We start from the raw sequence: 27,144 nt of genomic DNA, 5'->3' as shown, positions 1-27,144 counted from the left end.
GATAGCTGCAGGAGCCTTGGGAACCAGACTTGCCTCGGCCAAAATGGGGCCACTAGGATGCAGTCTGTCCTGTCCTCCTCTATTTTGCACAGGACCTTGGCTATCAAGGGGAAGGGCGGAAACATGTAATGCAACCCCCGGTTCCACATAAACAGGAAGGCATCCCCAATAGAGAGCGGGTCGCTCCCTGCTCGGGAACAGAACGTCTGGGCTTTGGCGTTCGCCGCAGTAGCGAACACATCTATAACCGGGTGACCCCACATCTGGAAGATCAGCCCAATGCACCCATCGTTTAGCTCCCATTCGTGGTCTAACAACAGAACCCTGCTCAGGGCGTCCGCCCGAGCGTTGTCTGACCCAGCCACATGTATGGCTCACAGAGTGACGCCATTCTTGACTGCCCACTGCCAGGTGAGCGTGGCTTCCCGACAGAGAGTCATGGACGCTGTGCCCCCTTGCTGGTTCACGTAGTACATGGCAGTGGTGTTGTCTGTCTGTACCAACACGTGACGATTTCGCAGCAGAGCTGTAAGGGACACAAGCGCAAAACGAATGGCTCTTAGTTCCAAAACATTGATATGGAGCGCCTTTTCACCTTCAGTCCAGACGTCCTGGACACAGACATCCCCACAGTAAGCCCCCCATCCCAGCAGAGAGGCATCAGTGGTCACCGTGATGTCAGGATGTTGATAACCGAAAGGGAAACCTCCAAACAAATTGCCCTCAGACAACCACCAATCCAGCGAGGACAGTACGCTCCTAGGAACGGAGAGCTTGAGGGACGGAGGGTGCCGAAAGGCATCATACCTTCGTACAAACCAGTTCTGGAGAGGCCGCAAATGCAGCCTGGCGAGGGGGATTACAGAAGTGGCAGCTGCCATATGGCCCAGTAAGCACTGGATAGTGCGTACCGGTTGAAAACGGTTCCTCTTGAACATGGACACAAGATCCCTTAGGGACCTAGCCCTCTCCTGGGGGAGCAGAGCCTTACCCTCCACAGAGTCCAGAAGTGCACCAATGTAGGAGACCGTGCGACTGGGGACCAATTTAGATTTTTCCAGATTAACCACGAGGCCCAATCGGTCGCATGTGGTAAGCACCAGATCAATGTCCTGGACTAATCTGGGCTCAGACTCAGCCACGATGAGCCAGTCATCAAGGTAGGGGAAGATTGAACAACCCTGCTCCCGAAGGAAGGAGACCACAGGAGCGACACATTTAGTGAACACCCGTGGGGCAGTGGACAGGCCAAAGGGGAGCACCTTGTACTGGAAGACCCTTTGCCGGTAGACGAAGCTCAGGTATTTCCTGTGTTCCTCACGTATCCCCACATGAAAATATGCGTCCTTCAGATCCAGGACCGCAAACCAATCCCCCTTCCTGAGCAGGGCAATCACAGTTGCCAACGTTACCATTTTAAATTCAGTCACCCTCAAAAAGGCATTAAGGCCTCGTAAGTCCAGAATGGGACGCAACCCCCCGTCCTTTTTGGGGACTAGGAAGAACCTGGAGAAGAACCCCTTCACAGAGCCTTCATAGGGCACTTCCTCTATAGCCCCCTTGGCCAAGAGCGATGTTATTTCAGTGTCCAGCTCGGCCATAGTGTTATTGACAGCGGTCAACGGTGAACCGCATCTCGGCAGTTCAATGAATTCCAGTCCGTACCCCTTCTCAACAATAGTTAAGACCCATGAGTCAGATGTTATTGACTCCCACTCCGAGAGGAATGGCCTCAGTCTGTCTGAGAAGTTCGGTGGTACGGCTGGGTTGACCCGTCAGTACTGCCTCCCAGGGCCCTGTTGCTCCTTCTGCTGGGCTGGAGGCTGCGAGGAACAAGGTTTGAATGGCCTACGCCTCCTGGGCTGCTGCTGAGGAGGGTAGTGTCGCTGCTGATAAGCCGGGAACGGTTGGTAACTCGGCCGCTGCTGCTGGTACCTGCCCTGGTAGTGGTAAGGACCATACCTGGGAGCATACCGTGGCTTGTAGGCGGGTTTGTCCGTGGGAGCTAGGCCCAAGGACCGTGCCGTCTGCCTGTCCTCTTTCTTTTTCTTTAAGGACTCATCGGTCGACGCGGAGAACAGTGATTCCCCTTCGAAAGGTAGGCCTTCTACCCGGGACCGCACTTCCTGGGAAAGGGCCGTAGACCGCAGCCATGAGTGGCGTCGGAGGACGATGGCGGAAGTCATCCCACGAGCTGCCGTGTCGGCCGCATGGCTCCCTGCATTCAGCTGTTGTTTCGACAAGCGGACAGCTTCCGTCTGCAGGAGCGACACCACTGCCTTCTGTTCAGGAGGGAGGTTGCCAACATAGGATGCCAACTTTTCCCAGAGGTAGAGCTGGTACCCAGCCATAATCGTCTGGTAGTTGGCAATCCTTAGTCCTAGGGACGCGATGGAATACTGCCGTCTACCCAGGGCATCCAGCTTCCTTCCCTCCTTGTCAGGTGGCGCTGAGGGTGCTCTAGAGCGGCGAGACTGGAACTCTTCCGTGACGAGCGATGAAGGCGGAGGGTGTTTCAACAATGACGGCCAGGTGCCCTGTTTAATCTTGTAAAGCTGCTCAATCCTCCTCGAGGTGGCAAGTTGGTCACAGGGCACCTTCCAGACCTTCTCGACAATCTCCTCTATCCCTTCAAGCATGGGGAAGCCGATGGTTGCAGGATTGTCCGCATAGACCCTCCTGAGCAGCTTGTCCTTGGTTTGGGGGACGGCTGAGGAGATGTCCATTTCTAAGGCTTGAGCCATCCGAGCCATCTGATCCGCGTAGATTCTCAAATCTTCATACGGAGAACTACTGCTCGGCGCCACATTGTCGTCCGGCGAAGGCTCGGAACAGGACTCGGAACCGTAATCTCCGACGCTGCCGATGTCCTCCCCTTCGGAACTGTGCGATTCCTCTCCCCGGGCCGGCGGAGGGAACCATGCCTGCCTAGAGGTCGAGGGCCTCGGTTCCGAGTATGCGAAACCCGGAGCCCCTTCCCAGTGGCAATGGAAAGCGGGAGGCAGATCCGAAGCTTGACGATGACGGGAGGCCAACGGGCGCACGGAACCGACACTCCCCTCTTCGGACCGACGCCGCTCACGACTGGAAGCAGCTGCTGGTGAGCGGTGATCAGAAGACGACCGATCCCGGTGACTCGGAGGCGGGCCTGGATCAGCTACCGGAGAAGGTGCAGATGGTACGATCTCGAACGCGCCCGGGTCCGGCACATCCTCCGGAACCGGAGAACCCAGATGAGGAGATGGTGTACGCGGTATCAGGATGACCTCCTCCGTCGGAACCAAGCGTGGAGAACGATGACGGTGTTTGGTCTTCTTCTTCTTAGCCGGTGGCTCTGAAGATGATCTCGGTACCGACGCAGCCCTGGATGACGACGAGCGCGGCTTAGCCACCGGAATCGACCCAGCCGTCGGTTCCGACCGAGGGCTCGGAACCACGATCTTCGGTCCCGAGGCGGCAGCTCTCGGATCCGACGCGGTGGAAGAAGCGCTTCGGGGCGGCCCCGCCGAACCCTGCGCTGGAGAGGTTGCTCCCGACGCCGCGGCACTTGCGGGGCGTGCGGACCGAGCGGAGGCCACCGAACCCGCTCTCGAGCGCCCTCCGACAGAGGGGCTTGGACCAGCCTTGGGGGAGGGCAGCGGTGTTGCTGTTGACATGACCGCTTTCCAGAGGGAGGAATTCAGCCGGGCCTGCCGATCCTGACGGGCCTTATTCGTGAACCCCTGGCAGATTTTGCAGGCGGTCACATTGTGGGTCTCCCCCAGACAAAAAAGGCATAGGTCGTGGCCATCGGTCTGTGCCATTTTAGTGCGGCACTTCAGGCAACGCTTGAAGAGCGCCTTAGAGGCCATCTTCAGGGGCGCGCAATTAGAGAGGTCAACCAGTCCGAGTCGTAAAATACCGAATTCAAATACCGTCCAAATCAGATCCAAAAGCGAAGTCCGAAGTCCAAACCGATGTCCAAAAACCAGAAGATCAATCACAAGCAATAAGCGCAGAGCAACGAAGCTAACGTTCTCTCCAAGCGGCGGCAAGAAGAGAACTGAGGGAAGGGGCCGTTGGTCGCTGGAGGAGCACGTGACCATTTGGGCGGGGAAAACGGTCGCTGAGGCGTGCGACAAACGGCCCCTTCGGAGCTATAGAAGCTATGGAAAATTCTCCGGCGGCTGGCCTGCGCCTGCGCAGTCCCCATGTGTGGAGGCACAGAAGAACGAAGATGAACTAATACTTGTATTCTTTTGGAGGGTAGCTGTGCTGTATATCCAGGGGCCAGAACTGGGATATATGTACGTGTTTGTATATTATACAAACACAGAGAATATATTATATATAGTATATTATACATAAAGCCGGTGTGGTGTAGTGGCTAGAATGCTAGACTAGAAACCCCAAGCTCAGTTCCCTGATTTGCCACAGAATCTCACCGGGTGACTTTGGGCCAAGCACAAACTCTCAGCCTAACCTGCCTCACAGGGTTTGTGCAAGGAAAAAATGGAGAAGACAATAATGTAAGCCACTTTGGGTCCCCAGTGGGGAGAAAGTGGGATATAAATTAAGTAAAATAAATAAATAAAAAATTTAAATGGTTTAAAATACAGCAATTTTATAAGATATCTAGAGAGTTTCAAGGTTGCTTCCTTAGAGTATTGTCAGCACGGCAAGTGAGAGCCAAAGTAGACATTACATTTTTTTAAAAAGTTGAATTTGGGGAACCTGGACTCAACAGTCTCTCCTCACAGCCTCACCAAATCTGCATGGAGTGTCTGTCCAATAATAAAGGAGAGCCTGATTGAGCTGAGAACTATGACATGATGGGGAGGAGTGGCTCTTGTTGTCCTCTCCACGTCTTTTGTCAAGAAACCGCTCTGGAGGGAATTCTCCCCTCTTTTGACTGCAATTCAGGTCCAGAAAACACACAGAGGGGAAGGCAAGAGCCCATGCCCGACATCATAGTTCTCAGCCCAGGCAGGCTCTCTTTTATTAATAAACAGTCAATCCCTGCAGCATCTCTTTAAAGAATGCAACTTCTAGTTAGGCCGATATTTCAGGGTCATTTGTTCTGAATGCTCATTTTCTTTGCCAAGTAAATTCCAGAGATGAATGTTACTAACAGATATATTAAGCCAAAAATCACATCTGCACCCACTTAAACTGCAGCCAATCTCTTTCTTTTAATAATGGCTGACAAACTTTAAAATGTACACAAGCAGTATTTATTGTGTGACAACTGGCTGGCTAATGCTTTACTCGATAGCCTGTACTACAAGGCCTACTACACATTATACTGTAGTTCAATATAAGAAAGCTCCACAGGGCCCTTCTTTGCAAAGTACTCTTAAGAATGTGTGATTTGGTGTGGAACTTGGAGAATTGGGCAAGGACATGGTTCAGATTCTCACTCCCCTACGTCACAGTCTCAGCTTGACTCACTTGATAAGGCTGTTGTGAAGATAAAATGGAGAAGTGAAGGATGATACACACCACCCCTGAGCTCCATGGAGGAAGGTTGGATACAAATGCAAGAAATCAGACAAGTGCAGCAGGGTTTTTAAAATAAAAACAAAAGCAACAACATTCAATTTATATACCGCCCTTAAGGGCAACTTAACGCCCACTCAGAGCGGTTTACAATAATGTTTTTATTATCCCCACAACAATCACCCACTGGCTTCAAGCGGAGGAGTGGGGAATCAAACCCAGTTCTCCAGATTAGAGTCCCGCTGCTCTTAACCACTACACCAAACTGGCTCTCAGTTTGATCTTAGCCTGTACTCTATTGGTTGTTTTTTTAATCTGAAACTCCTGCCACCAACTGTAGTTATCCTTGCAGAGGTACAAACCCGCATCCACAAGGCAAATATGCCACCCAAAATATGGATGGAGATATAAGAAGTGTGTGTGTGTGTGTGTTTACAGGGGGATAACTGCACTGTCTGTCCTCCTTCATTTATGCAAATCACCATTTGCCCTCTCAGCTTTACACACAGATATATTGTTCTATGCTTGCCCCTTATGCTACAGTCCAGCCTGAACTTCTGTAGGGTTATTATTTAGAGGGTGACGAGTTATGTCTATGTGAAATGGGTATGTTCAAGTGTACAGTTCATGTTTTGTTGGTGTTTGTATGGCTTATGGCTTCGGCCGGAAAAGCAATAAACATATTATTATTATTATATTATTTAGAGGGTTCACTTTTAAAACCTTAGTTCAGGGGAACTGGAATGATTACCAATCAGTATAACATTATCAACTGCCAGAACTGGACAGAGGAAAAACCTTAATTCTATATACAAATTCTAATTTTAAAAATATTTGAACTAGTGGTGCCATAATATCAAATAGTCATTTGATTTTTTTAAAAAATCTGCATGTACTTATCCTTCCACCCCACCCGCTAAATATTATAGTTTGGATGTTTTTGTATAAAAACAGGTGCAAATATTCTAGTCCTTTTTGCGCAATGGAACAATAACATAATAATTGGGGTGATCATGAACCATTGGCCTGGTATAGACATAACTGTTTGGTGTTGTGGTTAAGAGCGCGAGACTCTAATCTGGAGAACCGGGTTTGATTCCCCACTCCTCTGCTTGAAGCCAGTGGGTGATTGTTGTGGGGCTAATAATAACATACTCTGTAAACCGCTCTGAGTGGGCATTAAGTTGCTCGGAAGGGCAGTATATAAATCGAATGTTGTTGTTGTTGTTGTGGGGAAGAGGGGAATCAAAGTGCGTAAAAAGAGCAATCAACAAGAGAAGAAGAACCTTTAAAGGAACATCAGTGACATGCGGGGGGGGGGGGGCGAAGTTTCTTCCTACCTCACTGTAACAGGTAGAGAAACCCTTTGTTTGCAAGAGACACACAATCGGGGGCTGAGTGTGTTGCCTCCGGTAATACATAAGTCTAAATCTGGCTCATCTAAGCTTTAAAGAGTTGACCTATGGGCACTGCAAAGGGGAAGATAGGGCAACACAGATAAGGCCCAAATCAGAAAACAGAAAGAACCAGGACTGTCCGGCAGCGCACAGGAGAGTTGGAAGCCTCTCCTCTATACAATCCCCAGAAATGTAATGCCATACTTTTAAAAATACAGAACCATCAGCATTTTACATATTTTTATTTATTTCTTAGTTACTTTGCCAGTACCGTTATAGTTGGCAGACAGTCTGTTTGTTGTATGTGCTGAAAAGACAGCAAATTACACTTTTACTATACCTGCAATGTGCTAAAAACCACTCATAATTTTCAGTTGATGGGAATTTTTAGCTGTATAGTTTTTTTTAAATTAACTTTTTAAAAAGTTAGAAGTACATTGTAACAATGAAACAACATAACTTTAATTTTGAGACAAGCTAACTTTTTCTTTTGCTATGCTTTAAATATTAAAAAGATCAAAGAAAGAAAATAATTGAGATTCAAATTCAACTTTTAAGCAAAAATGACAATGTCTTCATGAGTTAATATTAATCCTTTAATTATAAATTTCAAAGCTTTAAATACTTTCTCTGACCTTGGCTTTAAATAATTATGCCAAGTGCAGCTTTCTTTAAATTCAAAAAAGATTCTGAATTGTTGATCACGGCTCTTTAATGGTTTCAAGCTGGCAGATTTCCAACATAATCCTTAGAACGCTGTTTAAAATTATAGACCAAGAACCTGATGCAGGTAAAAGAAATGTCAGTTTCACAAAGGCTATTCCAACTCTCTTTGCAAAGTGCTACGTTTGGTTGCTGAAATTCATCTTGTAATAATTTGCAGATTGCGGTGTAAGGATGCCAGGCAACTCTCAAGCACTTCACAAGTAAAAGTTCTTTATTGAAAAGATGCCAGCATTATACACTTACGCCATCTTTGCTAGGACTGGCGACCACAGACAAGTATCACGCCGATATAGGTTCTCCAAGGCTGCTCCTAATTCCTGCCCCCTTTCTCTGAACAGTTCTCTAACTTTGCAAGTAGGAAAACAGGCCGTGTGATTCATGGACTGCTCAAGGTCAAGCAGGCTCCCAGGCTTGGGAGAGATTACAGACTCGGGAGAGATTACAACAGGAACAAACACCTTCCATTCCCAGACTCCCACGCTGGGTTCAAATAATAGAAACAACCCAGAAACACCCCAACAGCATCAGCTTCAACTGCAGGGGGTATTGAATATGACAGGTGATCCTGAGCACCTGACATTCTGCCCCCGAAGATCAATCCCCCCTCCCACCGGTTTCCCCGGTTACTTTGAAAGGACCCAAATACTTCCATACTAAGTTTTTGCTGGGTTTTGCTCCTTTCTTTGTGGATATATAAATACTGTATCCCACCTTCAAGTCCCAAGGGGGTGAACACTTCTTATCGGCCTGAAATTTATAAGTATGTTTAGCCCTCTCTGACATCTGTTTCATTACATCCCACTGTGACAAAATTTTACTCCACCAGTCACTCAAATCACCCCTCTTTATTTCTGGGTCTGTGCCTAGCATTGGCAGAGGCTTTCCTTCAAAACCTTGAGTCACTTGGAAGGGTGTTTTTCCCGTGGAGCTATATAGGCTATTATTGTAGCAGTATTCTGCATAAGGCAAGAATTCTACCCAGTCATCTTGTTGTTAGTTGATATAACATCTCAGGAATTGTTCCAGTATCTGATTAGTACATTCTGATTGTCCATCCGTCTCTGGATGATAACTGGAGCTTAACGCCTGCTCGATTCCCGTTACTTTCATAAGCTCCCGCCAAAAGTTGGCAACAAATTCACCCCTCTGTTAGAAATTATCTTGTTCGGGAAAGAGTGTAAATGAACCATGTTCTGCATAAATAGGGTGTCTAGTTTCTTTGGTGTGGGGAGTTTGGAGCAGGGAATGATATGTGCTTATTTGGAGAATAGATCAATCACTACCAGGATTACAGTTTTTCACTTAGAGGGGGGAAGGTCAGTAATGAAGTCCATGGAAATGGTAGACCAAGATTGCGGGGGTCATCTAGCAGTTGTAAGTGACCTAGAGGCTCCCCCCCCCACGTCGTTTCCCCATTAACAGGGCAATTGGAAACATATTGAGAAATGTCTTTCCTCGTTCCTGGCCACCACAATTGCCTTTGTGTTAAATGCAACATTTTTACGAACTTGAAGTGCCCTGCTGTTTTGTCATCGTGGCATTTTTTCAGCACCAGCATCCATCCTCTCCCTTCTCCAGAGAATCTTGCAAACCTTCATCCCCCTCCTTTTCCTGCTCTGTTTTGACTGTCTCCAGTCAGGAGTTCGATGGGGGAGCGAGGAGGTTTTGTGCTTGCCTGTGTCACCACTGCCCCTCCCAACTGTGTGGATGTGAAAATGCTGTCAACAATTTCCCCTCTTTGACTTTTGTGTTGAGGGCGGCAGAACAGAACATTGGCTAAGAAATTCGATTTCCTTGGGAGATCACAGAATCACACAGTTGGAGGGGCCATAAAGACCTTCTAGTCCAACCTCCTGCCCAATGCAGGATGAGCCTAACGCATCCCTGACAAATATTCATCCAGCCTCTTCTTGAAAACTGCCAGTGAAGGGGAGCTCACCACCTCCCCAGGCAGCTGATTCCAGTTCTGAACTACTCTGACCCTGAAAAAGTTTTCCTAATATCCAGCCAGTACCTTTCTGCATGTAATTTAAGTCCTTTGCTTCGAGTCCTATCCTCTCCTGCCAACTGGAACAGCTCCTTGCTCTCCTTCAAATGACAGCCTTTCAAATATTTAAAGAGAGCAATAATGTCCCCCCTCAATCTCCTCTTCTCCAAACTAAACATTCCCAAGGCCCTCAGCCTTTCCTCGTAGGGCTCAGTCTCCAGACCCCTGATCATTCTCGTCACTCTCTTCTGCACCCTCTCGATTTGACCACATCCTTTTTGAAGTGAGGCCTCCAGAACTGCACACAGTACTCCAGGTGTGGCCTGACCAAGGCAGTATAGAGAGGGTCTATGACCTCCAGCGATTTCAATGCAATGGCCCTTTTGATACAACCCAAGACTGAGTTTGCCTTTTTTGCCACCGCATCACACTGACTGCTCATATTTACAGTCCACTCTTACCTCAAGATCTCTTTTGCATACACTACTACCCAGAAGTGGGTAGTAGTGTTTGCCACTCCTCCCAATTTGGTATCATCAGCAAATTTAATGAGTAATCCACTTAACCCTTCATCCAGATCATTGATAAAAATATTGAAAAGTACTGGGCCCAAAATCGAGCCCTGTGTCACCCCACTGGAAGCCTCCCTCCAATCTGACGAAACGCCATTGACCACCACACTTTGGGTGCGGTCCTCTAACCAGTTCCCTATCCACCGAACTGTCCTATAGTCCAGTCTGCAGTCTTCCGGTTTACCCATTAGAATGTCATGGGGAACCGTATCAAAAGCTTTACTGAAATGCAGGTAAATCACATTGACAGAGTTCCTACGATTCAGTAAGCTCGTCACTCGCTCAAAGAAGGAAATAGGTTGGTCTGACAAGATCTGTTGGGGACAAAACTGTGTTGACTTCCCCAGATCACTAAGCGATCCTTCAGATGCTTACAGATCGATCCCTTTAAAATCTACTCTAATATCTTCCCAGCAACAGAAGTCAGACTGATCAGCCTGTAGTTTCCTGGGTCATCCTTCTTCCCTTTCTTAAAGATTGGGATAACATTAGCTCTTCTCGAATCTTGTGGCATATCTCCAGTCCTCCCAGGAGGCCTTGAAGATGATGGACAGAGGCTCTGCAAGTTCTCTAGAAAGTTCTTTGAGCGCTCTTGGGTGCACCCCATCCGGCCCAGGGGATTTGTATTCCTCCAGTGCAGCCAAGTGCCTGTCCACAACCTCTCTGCTAATGTCAACTAGCCACCCAGCTGTCCTGTCATGTCTACTACCATTTCTAGATGGGAGAAAACAGAGGCAACAAAGTCAAGCCTGTCTGCTTTTTCTCTGTCCTCCGTCAGTTTCTCCTTCCACTCCCAACAGCAGTCCAATTGCCTCTTTTACCTTGCATTTGGTTCTCACATATCTGTAGAAGTTTTTCTTATTGTAGCAAGCCCCCCTGGCCAGACCCAGCTCATACTGAGCCTCGTCTTCTCTGATGGCTGATCTGCAGTACCTAGTAACTCTCATATATTCCTCTTTAGAGGTCTGTCCTTCTCTCCATTTCCTGAACATATCCTTTTTCTCCTTTAGCTTCTTCTGGAGCTCTCTGTTCATCCACATTGGTTTCTTGGAGCCCTTACCATGTTTCCATCTTGCTGGAATAGTGAGGGCTTTAGCTTGCAAATGCTCGTGTTTGAGAATGGCCCACCCTTCACTCGCTCCTTTCTCTTCTAGCACACTCCCCCACAGAATGACTCTCATCAAGCTTGAGCTCTCATCAAGCTTGAGCTCTCATCAAGCTTGAGTGTGAACTGAAACTTTGAGAAGAACTCCACCCACCAGAGCTGCTTTGCCTCCAACCTGCAAGATAATCTAAGTGCTTCTAGATTTTTATGATCAGTCCAAATCTTGAAGGATATTTTGTCTCCTTCCAGCTAATGTCACCAAGTGGATAGGGCTTAATCTTGCACGGTATAATGCACAAAAAATACTTAAACTTCATACTTAATTCATAGGGTCACAATAACTCAGAAGCACCTTTACAGCACATAAAACACAGAGAACAAAATAATCATATCATCTAGGGTTTTTTTAAAAAAATTGATGATTTCATATGAACTCAGGGAAATATACATAGTTTCCCCCATATTTTATTTTCACAACAGCTTTGTGGTTAAGTAGAGACTCACTCTGTTATAAAATCAAAAAGAGTCCAGTAGCACCTTTAAGACTAACCAACTTTATTGTAGCATAAGCTTTCGAGAATCACAGTTCTCTTCGCCAGATGCATGACAAAGAGAATCTGCATCTGATGGATCTTGCATCTAATGAGAACTGTGATTCTCGAAAGCTTATGCTACAATAAAATTGGTTAGTCTTAAAGGTGCTACTGGACTCTTTTTGATTTTGCTACTGCAGACTAACACGGCTAACTCCTCTGCATCTATGACTCTGTTATAAAGCTCATTGGGGGCTTTTGTCAATCAAACACAGGCTCTTCCAGGCCAAGCCCAACAGTTTAACCAAAACACAATGCTGGCTGCCACTGACACTATTTAAGCGTCAAAATCATGATGTTCTACTTCATTTAATTTACAAAAATTGTGACATTTCATTCTGAAAGTTGACAACAATGTTAGTGCAGTGGAATAGCATGCAATGCAAGCATATCGAAATTTATCTCTATGCAGCGATGGCTCCAGACTTAAGTGGGGGAAGGGGTTGATCGAGATTCCTTTGTTGCTCCCCCAACTAGAACATACTTCTCCATTACCTGCTTGCTTGTTCCTTCGTTATGGAGCAGAGCAAAAAAGTGAGTAAGCAAGCAGGTAGAGATGGCTCCTCCTCATTGGCTGCTTACCCTTATCTTATTATGGGCCAGAAAAAGAGTCAACAGATTCCTTGGGCTTTGGGGGGCAACCAGTTGGCTGCTGCTACTCTTCCTTGCCATCATCATCACTTGCAATATAGTGATGGAAGCCAAGCTGGAGCCAATCCCCACCAGTGCCGAGAGGGAAGAAGGCAGTTTAGAGAGCTGGTGCTGGCTGTTCCTTCCCTCCGCACTGCCATGCACTCACTCATCCACCCTCCCTGACTGGCCAAAAGGAGCCGGTAGGAGACCAGGTGGCAGCAGTGAAGAGTAATTGATGTTGGTCCCCCTTGCTCGGGTATGGTCTGGATATTAGATTAAAACAGGGCTCATTTTGAGGGGGAACGTGCCGGAACAGTTCTGGCAGTTCCCCAAAGAGGTCACATGACAGGTGGCCCCACCCACCTGACTCTCAACCATTTTGGGCCTGGATTGGGGCCAAAACAGCACAGATCGGGCCTCTGACGGGTGGTGGATCACTCTCCTGCTCAGCAGCGACCCGATCCTGACCATTTGGGCCCCTTTTCGGCCATTTTCAGCCCCTTTTTGCCATTTTGGGCCCAATTTCGGCCTTGAATGGCTAGGATTGGATCCAAAACAGGGGGTGTGGCATATGCAAATCAGTGATGCTATTGAGTTCCTCCAGCTCTTTTTCTACGAAATGACCCCTGGATTAAAACAACTTGTAACTTGCATTCCCTCAAAACTCCAGAAGTGGAAATGTAGGAAGTATATACAGTATATTTGGACACACTGCCGACAGGATTTCTATATTTCTCCAGGCATTTTATATCCAACCACGACAGTGTCCAACTGATGAGTTTCTGAGCTTGCAAAAGGGATTGTTGATGGCTTCTCAAACCTTTTTGTAACCTTTTTGAAGGACTCGGAAGGAAGCTCCTAATCTACCTGCTGGTGCTTTGTCAGCTGAACCCCTATAGCTTCAAGTTTGAATCCTCTGCTACGTGGTCTGTTCTCATGACTCCCAAATGATGTTCCACCAAGGTCCTATAGAGATCGTGCTGCCTGTTCAAACTGCATTTCCCAACATACTGTTAACATGTATATTGATATGTGTTCCCTGGACAAGCCCTGGAAAGTCAAGGGTACTAGGCCAATTCTTCCAACTTGAATTTTTAGTACTCATGCCTGTTTCTATGTTCCCTGTGTTTCCAATACATCACAATATGCATCCATTGGAGTAGATATTGGACAGCCTGAATCCATCATTATTAGGATTTTATAATGCTCCTGGAGAAGCATACCCTGAGGCAACCTCTCTGAACGTAAGACCCAACTCAGGGCCTTACTCACATGTTGTAGACCATTCAAAGTAGGAATTCCTGTAGTGCTAATTTTGGAACGGCAAAATGGAACTCTGAAGGAGTATAGCGTGAAACTGGGCTATTACATCACTTCCTGACATAGCATCAGCCCACCCAACAATTGTGCTTGTTCCACTATACTTGCCTGACATCTGAGGAGGAAACTCAAGACTGACACAAGTCACCCTGCATTACATTTTTTCTTACAGAAGCATCCTCTCTATCAGAATATCCAAGTCTAGTCCAGGTAATCTGTCTCAAGTGTGCAGGGTTCTTCCCGATACAGCACAAGCTCACTGATCTTCAGACATTTGGAGCATATTTCCAGATACCTTCCACCCTTGCTGTAGGGATGGTGAACTTATTGGGATATCATCAAGTTAGGAGAAAATGGCTACCCTCTTTGCCTAATGCAATGTCAGCAGATTACGAGGACTTTGATAAATATCTTTATTTATCTCTTCTGCTGCACAGGAGAAACTCTTTGATGCAAAGTACCCAGCTGCGAGTTTCGAAGCCTTGATCCCCGGGGAACTTTGATTTTACGTTTTTGTATGTGTATTTTAGCTTGGTTTAAATTGTTTTAATGATGTGTTTTTGTTTCGTTTTAATGGTTTTTAAAATCTGTTTTTATTATATATGTTTCAAAACGATTAGTCACCTTGGTGGCTCCGATGAGGGCAGAAAGGCAGGGTATAAATTATGTAAATTAAAATAAATTAAATAAATTAATTTAATAAATTAATAAGTAATTAATTAAATAAATAAATAAATAATAATAAAAATGGGCTTACCTTTTCCAAAACCATCTCTGTTTCTGCAGCACTGTTCTTTTTAAAATCTAACATCGTCTTTTCCGAGTCAGCTCTTAGCTTGTTCATGGCAGTTTCGTGGTCCCGAGCAGTCCTTTGCTTTTCTTCTTCTCTGATGAGGCTAAGCTCAACTAGTTGCTGTTTTCTCTGAGCATTCACCTGAATAAGCTCTTCTCTCAGTGTATGGATCTGGGCTTCCATATCACAGATTATCTTAAAAATAAAAACAAAATGAAGTTACTTTTTAGAGTACGTTTTTCTAAAATTAGTTAGAGCACCAAGAAGAGTAGAAAACAGTCATAGTTATGGAAGCAAAACTTTTTGCAAATTACTGGGTGACGAGAGCATATTGAGGTCTTGGTGTTACTAAAATTCTTCTCTGTGTGTGGAGTGCTATTGCAGCTGACTTATGGTGCACCCCTGCTGGAGTTTTCAAGGCAAGAGACTAATAGAGGTGGTTTGCCAATGCCTGCCTCTTCAAAGAGACTCTGGTCACAATTACTTCAAATTTGGTGACAGCTTATATCTACAGGTTAATAGCACAGCCATGGGCACACGCATGGCATCACAATATGATAACATATTCACGGAGGACTTGGAGCAACGCTTCCTCAGCTCCTATCCACTGAAACCACTACTATACTTAAGATTCTTGAATGACATCTTCATCATTTGGACCTATGGGAAGGAAGCCCTTGAGAGATTTCATCAGGACTTCAACAACTTTCACCCTACTATCAACCTGAGCCTGGACCACTCTACACAACAGGTACACTTCCTGGACATCACTGTACAACTACATAATGGACGGATAAATACCACCTTATACCGGAAACCACAGACCGATACTCATATCTACATGCCTCCAGCTACCACCCTAAACATACCACTCAGTCAATTGTCTACAGCCAAGCCTTATGTTACAATCATATCTGCTCCAATGCTCTTGATTAGGACTCCCACTTAAGAGATTTACAACAAGCATTTTTGGGACTACAGTACCCACCAAATGAAGTGAGGAAACAAATTGACAGGGCCAGACTAGTACCCAGAAACAGCCTGCTCCAGGACAAACCTAAAGGAACTAACAACAGAACACCACTGGTTGTCACCTATAGTTCCCAGCTCAAATCCATCCAACGTATCATCAGTGATCTACAACCCATCCTGGAAAATGATGCCTCTCTCTCAGAAGCCCTGGGTGGAAGACCTTTCCTTGCCTACAGACAGCCCCCCAACCTGAAACGACTTCTCACTTACAATCATGAATCGTCCAGCAGAGTCACCAGCACAGGTACCAGGCCCTGCAACAGACCCAGATGCCAGCTCTGCCCTTATATTTACCCAGGAAATACAATTACAGGACCCAATGGCATCAAGTACACTGTCTCTGGCTCTTACAACTGCTCATCTTCCAATGTGATATATGCCCTCATGTTCCAACAATGTCCATCTGCTCTGTACATTGGACAAACCAGCCCACCTCTGCGCAGAAGAATAAATGGACACAAATCTGACATTAAAAATGGCAACATCCAGAAACCAGTGGGAGAACACTTCAGTCTACCAGGACATTCCATCAAGGTCACTAGTTCAACAGAAACCTTTCAAAAACAAAATCCAGCGGGAAGCTGCTGAACTGGAATTCATATGTAAATTTGACTCAGTCAAGCTGGGATTAAATAGAGACTATGAATGGTTATCTCATTATCAGAAGTAACTGACTTCCTTAACAGAAGCAAACTAATCTCCATATCAGAAGCTACTGTTTGCATCTACTTCGCCCTACCCTCTCAACCTATATATCTGACCAGTTTCTTCTTGCCCTCCATGCATCTGATGAAAAGAATTGTGATTCTCGAAAGCTTATGCTACAATAAAGTTGGTTAGTCTTAAAGGTGCTACTGGACTCTTTTTGATTTTGCTACTACAGACTAACACAGCTAACTCCTCTGCATCTGGTCTTCCTTGAAGGTCTCCCATCCAAGTACTAACCAGGACTGACTCAGCTGGAGCCATCCAGGTGAGGGTGCAAAAATTCTTACAAATATAAAATATAAAAACAACTCAGAAAAGTTGAACATATGAACATGACATATCGAGAATCAAACTATTGGTCCATGAATAGAATTTTGTGTTCCAACTGGGAATCACTTGTCCAGCGTCCCAGGCAGAGAAGGGTCCTTCCCAACATCTGGTACCTAGCATCTTTTAGCTGGAGATGCTAGAGATTGAATCTGCTGGAAAGAAAGCTATAGCCTCTCCCTAACTTATACACTCAAAGCTCCTTACTTAAAAACTGCAGTGCATGAATCCAGTGATTTACAATGGGTTTGCCAAAACATTACATATACAATATCCAGGGCTTTTTTTCTGGGGAAGAGGTGGTGGAACTCAGTGGGTTGCCCTTGGAGAAAATGGTCACATGGCTGGTGGCCCCGCCCCCTGATCTCCAGACAGAGGGGAGTTTAGCGTGGAGGGCAATCCACGGAGGGCAATCTAAACTCCCCTCTGTCTGGAGATCAGGGGGCGGGGCCACCAGCCATGTGACCATTTTCAAGAGGTTCTGGAACTCCGTTCCACCGTGTTCCAGCTGAAAAAAAGCCCTGACAATATCTGTGTTAACTTGATTTCAATGGGACTTACTGCCAAGAAAGCAAACAGGATTTTCTGTCTAAGGTACTAGGGTACAGTCAAGGTTAAATGGGGTCAAACCAGTATATTTTCTGAATTCAATCTTAAGCCTTAAATATTACCAAGATTTTGCATTCCTAAAGTAGAGATAGGCTTACTACATATAATCATCATGAAACTATCAATCTGAATTCAGATTCCATAACCAGCATTTGGAAAGGACTCTCATAACAAGATTGTATTAAAATGTATTCTCAGTAACTGTCAGTGTCAGTTGTTGGTTTAAGATCTCTGTGCTGCTCTCATAAGTATTTCCTTTCCAGATTATCTTTTGTTGAACATTTATATTCGAAAGCATCTGAATAAATTATGTTTACCTCTGATGGTTGTTGGGGGTTTTCCGGGCTGTATTGCCGTGGTCTTGGCATTGTAGTTCCTGACGTTTCGCCAGCAGCTGTGGCTGGCATCTTCAGAGGTGTAGCACCAAAAGACAGAGATCTCTCAGTGTGAGAGAGATCTCTGAGAGATCACACTGAGAGATCTCTGTCTTTTGGTGCTACACCTCTGAAGATGCCAGCCACAGCTGCTGGTGAAACGTCAGGAACTACAATGCCAAGACCACGGCAATACAGCCCGGAAAACCCCCAACAACCATCGTTCTCCGGCCGTGAAAGCCTTCGACAACATATGTTTACCTCTCTTCTATAATATTTGACAACTACGTTTGTGGTCTTCAAACATGTCAACCATATATGACTCGTAGTGGTACATGTGGGATGGAGCACTACTTTGAAGATTTGAAAGTTGGGGAGAGTTTGGGAGGGAGGAATAAAATAATTCACATTACCAGCTTGATCCTATGAAATCCTTTAGTTGTCACAGCACATATAATGGTGTATAATATCAGCAAAAAAAAGTATCCAACTTTTGATAGCTACACCCAGGGCTTTTTTGCTGGGAAAAGAGGTGATGGAACTCAAGACCACACAATGACGTCATTTGGGGTCAGCTGGAACAAGGGGGGAGTTTTTAAAAGTTTAAATTGCCCTCGGCGAAAATGGTCACGTGGCTGGTGGCCCCGCCTCCTTGATCTCCAGACAGCTTGGTGGCACGGAGGGCAATCTAAACTCCCCTCTGTCTGGAGATCAGGGGGCAGGGCCACCGGTCATGTGACCATTTTTAAGAGGTGCCGGAACTCCGTTCCACTGTGTACCTGCTGAAAAAAAGCCCTGGTTATACCTTAGTGCAGTGTTTCCCAAAGTTGTCTGGACCGCGACCCATTTAAAAAAAATTTCAAAGTTCGGGACCCACCTAATACAATAACCATATATAACGCACCCGTGCCTAACATGAAGCAAAAGAAGCAGCGTTATATTGCTGCTGCAGCATTTTCTCGTTAATACATATCGTAACTATGTGAAGGACTGTTCAATTAAGAAAAAAAGAAAAACATCCAGTTATAATTGAAATTTTTACTTACTAAATATAAGATGTGATATTTCAATGAGAAGGATGTATTTGTTTCCTATTTCTTGCCATTACAGCTTTAGCGTTGACTTCGATTTTAGTCACTTTTAATCGCAATGAATTAGTTACATCCAATTTATTTTGGTATTTAGTTTTAATATGAACCATGGCTGAAAATCCCACTTCACATAAGTATGAGGTAGTGAAGGGGAGGAGGACTTTCATGGCTTCATCAAACAGGCAGGGATAGGTGTCAGCAACTGAAAGCCAGAATTTCGTTAATTGCTTGCGATTAAAAGTGTTTTTCAGCGATGTATCTTCTGATAAATCAATAAGTTCTTCATTTGCTTTTGTTGACATTACAGTTGGTATGTTGTCTTGAAACGGGTTACAAATCCAGCTCATCATGTCGAACTTTTTCATCTCTTCCCCAAAGTAGGCGTCAAAGTTATTTTTCAACTCTGTTAAATGAGTGGAAATTGCAGACACTACATTGATATCTGGCTGCACTTCGTTTTCTATAATGAAAGTTTCAAATGTTTCAAAACAATCATACTTGCATTCCTCGATACATCTCTTCCACAACGTAAGTTTTTTCATGAACGCTCGAATTTTACCGTGAACTGCAAAAATATTGGATCTGTTTGATCCTTGCAGGTACAAATTGAGTTCGTTTAACTTTGAGAAAATATCCGCCATGTATGTGAGCTTGAGGATGAATTCTTCGTCCAGTAGAGATTCAAGATATTCATTTTTTCCTTCCAGGTAAACTCTAACTTCATTGCGTAATTCCACTAATCTTGTCAGTACTTTCCCTCTGGATAACCAACGTACCTCTGTATGCAGAAGAAGAGATTTATGGAGACTACCCATCTCTTCGCACAGCTTTTGAAATAAACGTGTTTGTAAGGGTCTTGTTTTAATATAATTTACAATTTTCACAGCGGTATTTAATACTGTTTTTAAATCATCAGGCAATGGTTTTGAAACCAGTGCTTCTCTATGAAGGCTACAGTGTGTCCACGAAGCATTGGGACTTCGTTCAAGAACCCTTGTGACCACACTGCTATTTTTGCCGCACATAGCTCGAGCTCCATCAGTGCATATGCCGACACAGTTCTTCCATTCCAACCCTTTTTCTTTTGTATAAGAATCAATTTCTTTGAAAATTTACTCGTCTGTTCCATGAATAATTGTTTTGCAGAACAAGGTATCTTCATGCGTGTTGTTTTGCCATATATAACGCACGAAAACAAGTAACTGAGATAGGCTTTGCACATTGGTAGACTCATCCAGTTGTAGTGTAAAATATTTACTACCAACTACTCTATGGATTAACTCATCCTCCGCCCATTCGGACGTCTCGTCAATTCTTCGTGCAACAGTATTATTGGAAAGTGGTATACGTTCGATTTCCTTTACTTCTTTTTCTCCAAACATCACTCCAACAGCATCTTTAATCGATGGCAACACTAAATTCTTGCCAATGGTATGAGGTTTACCTGCTCAGGCGATTCTTAAGCTAATAAGATATGAGGCTTCAGTAGCATTTTCATTAATATTTATGAAATGTGAAACAATATCCTTTGAAGATTTCATATCCAATAATTTTCTTTGAAAAAAATCCACTCGCTTATTTTTTAAATGGGAATGTTTCGTTTCTATATGACATGTCAACTTACTAGGACGCATACTTTCGTTCGCCAATATTTCACAGCAAATAACGCATTGAGGGCATGGATCCACCGTATCTTGATTCCACGTGAATCCTAGTTTCAGGTATTCGACATCATATTTTCTCACAACTTTTCGACGTTTTGTTTCATGTGAACTCGTAGAGGGAGCTAGTAGGTCAGGCTCAGTGTCACTTTTGTCATCCGAAATAACGTCTTCTATTTATTCATCGCTCTGTACACAATCCGCTGCTGGCGGCGTACTTTTTGCTATCCGTTTCAACCACTTGTCCGTTATTTAGTTTTAAGAAGATAATAAACACACAATATGCGACGACGAATACTACAGTGACGACTGACGCTCGGGCTCGCGAGTTGCCTTCGGCCACCCTGCCCCCGCCCCTGCCCCACGCCCATGATGAACGATCACACTCCGCGCCATGCCGCAAGAAATTAAATTATTAGTAACCGTTCGGTTGCCAGCCGAACGACACAGCCCGGCCAACGTGTTGCGACTGTCGCCCTATCAGTTTCAGGGCCCACCCAATATCCGCTCGCGACCCACCAGTGGGTCCCGACCCATACTTTGGGAAACAGCGCCTTAGTGCCATCTACTGTGATACTACACATGGACAATTAGCCCTTGTACAGGGAACACATGCACTATTTCCAAAGTCAGATATGGCCAATAGTATCATGGCACACCAGCTGAGATGTGGTATTGTAGGTGTCTGCTGACTGTAGTGCTTAGGAGTCACTGACATTTTGTTTGAGGGTTTCTTCACCTAAGTAGAAAAACCATTGTTTGTTTTCTGAAAATTGTTACTCAATGCTGGTTCGCCTTTGAGAATTCATGACCTAATCATTAATGAAATAAAAATGTATTTCTGTGAAGAAGTATTTAATTTACATACAACATACTAGCCATGCATTTTAGTTACACTAAAGCTTTTGTAGCACACTCCAACAAGAGTGCTTTTGCAGCATACTCTTTAATCTAGAAAACCTATACAGAGTTTTATATGCACCAAATATGTATTTCAGTTCTCAGTAGAACTGTAATCTACGACATACCATTTATAATTCTTTTGTAAAATTGTTGCAGCCTAAAACTAAAATGGAACATTAACCCAAGAGTTGACTCTTATTTGAATGATAGTAGCTGTGTTAGTTTGCAGTATATGAGCAAGATTCAAGTCGAGTAGATGAACAATGTTCAGCACCTTAATCTTGTTTGTCTTTAAGGTGTTACTGGTCTGGTACCTTGTTTTTTTGAATGAAAAAGCGTAAAATGGCCATCATTGCTAGAAGAGTGCCATTCTGAAGCTTAACAACAACAACAACAACAACAACAACAACAACAACAACAACAACATTCGGGTGAGATTACACTAAGAAGACTGGGCTTATGATCCCATATTCTCACAGCTACTTCTTGAAATAGCAACTTTTAAAAGGTCACATATCAATAAACAGTGAACAATTTGGTAAGAGACAACGAGTAATTAATGATAATAATACAGTAGATCTGGCCATCTGGATCCATACCACAGCAATACTGAGACTGGACTACTTTAATGCACTGTATATAGGTCTCTTCTGAAAGTCAACTCAGACTCCAGTTACTGCAGAAAACAGGATTGCACTTACCTGTAATTGTTGTTCATTGAGGTCTTCTGTGCAGGAACACAGGGTCAGAGATGTTTTACAGCTTTTAATCCACTCGAGGGTGCCTCCACTCACAGAGTGCATGCATAGCTGCTTCCTGCTGAAACTGCCCACGATCTGGGAAAGGCAGAGCCCCCGACCCTTCTGTGCCACCAGACTCTCCAAGTGAATAGAGAAGAGCACACTGCAGGGCAGAAGGGAGGGTATTGTGCCTGCACAGAAAACCTCAATGAACAACAGTTACAGCTAAGTGCAACCCTGTTTTCATTGTCAGTCTTTTGTGCAGTCACACATGGGAGATTAGAAAAGCACAAGCTCAAGGAGGAGGACTGGGCTCTTCACTGGAACAGTGACTGTAGGAGTGCTTGACCCACTGCTGCCTCTTTTCTGTTGAGCGTATGCAGAGCATAATGTCTGATGAAGGTATCTGCTGAAGTCCATGTTGCCGCTCTGCATATATCCTGCAGAGGTACCCTCTAAGAAGCTTTGCCGAGGATGCTTGTGACCTGGTGGAATTAGCATGGACTTCCAAAAGACATGGTAGGTTAGCCTGGTTGTAGCATATTTTGATATCCTGAACCACCCACCAAGTAATTGTCTGTGACGTAGCTCTTTTCCCTTTATTTGGACCTGCATAGCAAACAAACAACTGGATGTCTGATCTAAAAGAGGTTGTACAGTCTAGATAAAAGAGAATTGCCCTCTGTACATCTAACGCGTGAAGTGTTCTCTAAAGTTCAGACATTGGGGATGAAAAAAACACTGGGAGAATGATCTCCTGTGAGATATAAAACTTGGAAACCACGTTTGGGAGAAATTCTAGACTTGGTCTAAGGACTGCCTTTTTTGTGCGGATCTTAAGGAAAGGTGGATCCATACGTAGTGCTACCAGTTTGCTTACCCTCCTCGCAGAAGTAACCGTTACTAGAAGTGCCACTTCGTGTATAGGATCCTCAGGTGACAAGTAGCCAAGGGCTCAAAGGACCTCATTAACAGTTTTGTTAATACCAACTGTAACAACCATTGAGGAACAGTCTTGGATATGGGTGCAAACAGATGTTGTGCAAACCCTTAAGGAGAAATTTAGAAGTGTAATGAGAAAAAAACTGTCTTCTTGTCTATAGAGGGATGGAACACTGAGATAGTGGCTAGATATACCTTGATAGATGAAATCAATCTCCTGTTTAAGCTTCATTTAAGTATTCTAGTATCCAGGCTAAAGAACCGTCATAAAATGGTTGTTGTGGGTTTTCCGGGCTGTATTGCCGTGGTCTTGGCATTGTAGTTCCTGACGTTTCGCCAGCAGCTGTGGCTGGCATCTTCAGAGGTGTAGCACCAAAAGACAGAGATCTTTTGGTGCTACACCTCTGAAGATGCCAGCCACAGCTGCTGGCGAAACGTCAGGAACTACAATGCCAAGACCACGGCAATACAGCCTGGAAAACTCACAACAACCATTGTTATCCGGCCGTGAAAGCCTTCGACAATACAACCGTCATAAAAGTCCACTCCAGACCCTTATTCTTGGCTCAACAAACTTGTCCCATTTGAGGGCATAAGACTATCTGGTGTTAGGTTTCCTTGCATTTAAAATAACCTCAGCTACTCCTGCCCGGAGCCTCCCTACTGTATAATCAGTCAAGTTGCCAGCTTGAGTCTGGGTAATGTCTTGATACTGGACTCCCTTGTAGGAGTCAAAATTTGCCTCTGGTCATCTGAAATAGCCGATGGAACCATAGCTGGAGAGGCCAGAATGGAGTCAACTACAATGGTGTTCATTCCCTCAGCCTGCATCTTGATGACCGTTAATCTGATTAGAGAGATGGGAGAAAAGGCGTAAAATAGGTACTCTGATCAATTTAGTTGAAATGCGTCCCTTAAGGACATAGGATCTAATCCCCCTCTGGAGCAGAATAAAGGGGCTTTTTGATTTTCCCTTGCCGCAAACAGGTCGATGTCTCAATTTATGAGGTGGCTTTAGTCTCTGATATTGCCCCTGAGTAACAGAGGTAGAACAGTTCTGAGGATAATGATACAGTTGGTATTTGTAATACTGGCCCCTGTAAGACTGATATTATCTATGGGGAAGCCTTGATCCTGATTCTTGGTTTGCTGGCAGGATTCCAATAAGACCTTGCTGTCTATTGATCCTTTCGCTTTTGTGAAAGATGATTTTGTGGAGAACAGTGTTTGGCCTTCAAATGGCAAGTCCTCCACTTTGCTACGTGTCTCTACAGGTAAAGCTGTTGAACAGAGCCGTGTGTGCTTTCTAAGCACTACAGCTGATGCCAACACTCTAGTGGATGAGTCGGCCACATTCCTGCCTGCATTGATCTGCTGTTTAGACAGCCTCAATGCCTCTTCTTGGATCACCTTTACCAGAGCTCTCTGATCCTCTGGCAGATGGTCATTGTATGCCGCCATCTTGTTCCAGAGAAAAATTTGGTAAGCCCCCATGATTGCTGTGTAATTCGCAATTTTATATTAAGGGCTGCTGATATGAAGATCTTCCTTCCAAGCCTGTCAAAGTTTCTTTCCCTCGCTATTGGCGGGTGTGGAATGAGTTCCCTGACGAAGTCTGGACTGCATTTCCATGTGACAGTGGGTGGAAGGGTTGAACAGAAAAAGGCATTTATCCTCCTTGGTCTTATAGAGGACCTCTTCCTTTCTGGACATGGGTGGAACATCAGTTCTACAAATCCTTCAATCATAGGGAAAGCAATATTGGCTGGATTCCCCGAGCATAAGTGCAGCAGGATCTTATCCTTGGCTTAGGTTCCATAGAGGACACATTGATGTCCTGCAATTTGGCCATATGGAGCATCTGTTCAGCATATAAGTGAAAATCATCAGTAGGTAAGACTGACCCTCCACCTTCTACTGCCTCGTTCGGGGAAGGATCAGATGGTAAGCTGGACCTCCTTTCACCCTGATAAGGTTCAGGGTCTGACTCAGAAAGCTGGAAGGCCACGGAGTGTTGGTGTCAATATGATTTTGTCTGTGTGAATCCTTCGAAGGCAGATCTGACTGATTCTGCCCTGTAAGATTCCTCCATGTTGACGCAGTAAGCTATGGGCATTTCCTAGTGAAACCAGGATGGACATCTAGAGGTACAGCAAAGTTGGTATAGGTCTTGCCTCTGAACCCGATGTCTCAGAACCAAGGTTGTTCTCACAATCTCACCCTCTTCCTCAGAACAGTAATCAGATGGCAACTTTGGACACAATGTATTTGTGGAGCTTCAATAATTTCAACCTTTTGTGTCTCCACTTCAATACTAGGCTTTTTGCTAAAGGCTTCCTTCCTTTTGGAAGAGTGCCGCAACATAGACCTGGCTTTCTTTCTCAGCAGCTCCGAGAACTCCAAGGTTGGTTCTATGCCCTTGGAGGCTACATATGTAACAATGACTGAGAGTAGTTGAGGGATTCCCTCCACTTCGAATGATGTCAGATCGTAGGTGTTCATATTGGATCCAAAGGGCTTGGAGAACCCAAGGCAGAGTAATGTTGTCAGCTCCGAGGCTGCTCCGATGGACTCTGATTCTCTGGAGTCAAGTAGTGTTGCTGGATCCAAGATGAGGATGTCAATTCTGAAGGCGCTCTGGGTCCTCGACGTTGGAGCAGAAAGTGCGGTCAAAACTGACTGATCAATTAGCTCTGAGAGAGCAGAGCACTTAACAGATTTTGTGGAAGGGCTGTCGAAGCCAATAGAGCTTGTTCCCACAACACAGCTTTGAGCCTAATGACTCTTTTGCCCGAACCCTGGGGGGTAAACTTTTGGCAATGTTTGCAAGAAGTCACACAGTTTCCTTCCCCCAGGCAGACAAGACAGAATGTCCATCAGTTCCCATCATTTTAGTATTGATTTGAGTGCATTTTTTGAATAGGGCTTTTTCAGCCATTCTTACAGAAAACAATGGATCTTGTCTCAGAAACTCACTCACACTCTCTCTGTTAGACTATCAGAAGTCCAAGTGGAAGGAGCAAAAAAGAACCTCTTTGACCGGCAGCAAAAGAGGAACTGAGGGTCAGCGGCTCTGCCTCTCACAGAGCACAGGCTCTTTTGGTGGGAAGCAGCCACGCATGTGCTGGAGGGGGGGGAGGTGCTCTTAGTGGATTAAAAGCTGTGTATTCCTCTGATTGGCAGGCCTTCACGTGTGCAGCCCCCATGTGGTACAGAGAGACAGGAAGTCCTGCAGATACGAAGGACCAAGGCCATGAACAGCCTTGTATATAATTGCAAATACCCTGACTTGATCCCAGTAACTGATGGGCAGACAACGGAGTGACTCAGAATGGGGGTACTATGCATGCTCCACCTAGCTCTTGATGACCCTTTTCCTTGGGACCCTTTACCCATGATGTGTCGTAAAACGCCTTGCAAATTTCTTTTTCTTTCAAATGAAGTTTTCAATATACCATACAGACTGAGAAACAAATTCTGAATAATTGATTCAGCTCTCTGTATCCCTACCTAATTATGCTAGTAGTTAACTTTCAACTGAGTGAAGGTTATTGGTGATTAGCATCAGCAGGAAGGAACTTGGACACAAAGCAGACCTTTCATGGCTTGAGGATGAAACTACATGGTAGGTGCCATTATCAGATTTCTCAAAGTTTTCATTGATGTTAAGTGACAGCTGAAAAAAGTCCTCTGTTTGCATTGGAATCGTTGTACGGGAATTAACATTTTCTTCCTGAAGCATTTCTACAACAGAAATCACCCCTTCCCAGAACTATTAGCCCAAGTAGGCAAAAATGCCTGTATTTGTATTGTACCTGCATTTTCTCCAACCAGCTGGGCAAGTGCTGAACACATGAAGCCTTATATTGGTCTGTCATGGTCTGTTTATACTGGTTAACAGCAGCTCTCCAGGTACTCAGGTAGAGAGGATTTCATATCACCTTCTACTTGATTCTTTGAACTGGAGGTGCCAAGGACTGAACCTGGGAACTTCTGCACATAAAGTGGATGCTCTACCACTGAGCCATGGACCCTTCTCCCTTGTAGAGATTTCTCTTGAGGGAATAGCACAAGAGGGGAGGGGGACAACGCACCCTATCCTAGTACTGCAGCTGCAACCCACCCACCCTGCTCCCCTAGTTGCTTTTCAACA

At 45.0% G+C, this 27,144-nt stretch overlaps 1 protein-coding gene across 1 annotated transcript in view; it reads right to left on the bottom strand.

Annotated features, from left to right (window-relative positions):
- The window catches only part of CEP112 (centrosomal protein 112), a 464,588-nt gene that overhangs the window by 136,853 nt on the left and 300,591 nt on the right, over positions 1 to 27,144 (bottom strand). The window contains exon 21 of the mRNA XM_054976905.1: positions 14,569 to 14,799. Within this exon, the coding sequence (XP_054832880.1) occupies positions 14,569 to 14,799 (231 nt within the window). The remainder of the gene's footprint in view (positions 1 to 14,568; positions 14,800 to 27,144) is intronic.

This window comes from Eublepharis macularius, chromosome 4 (genome assembly GCF_028583425.1).
Source record: "Eublepharis macularius isolate TG4126 chromosome 4, MPM_Emac_v1.0, whole genome shotgun sequence".
NCBI classification, from domain to species: Eukaryota; Metazoa; Chordata; class Lepidosauria; order Squamata; family Eublepharidae; genus Eublepharis; species Eublepharis macularius.
The sequence above is the reverse complement of the archived record's forward strand: the minus strand, read 5'-3'. Positions and strand labels throughout refer to the sequence as shown.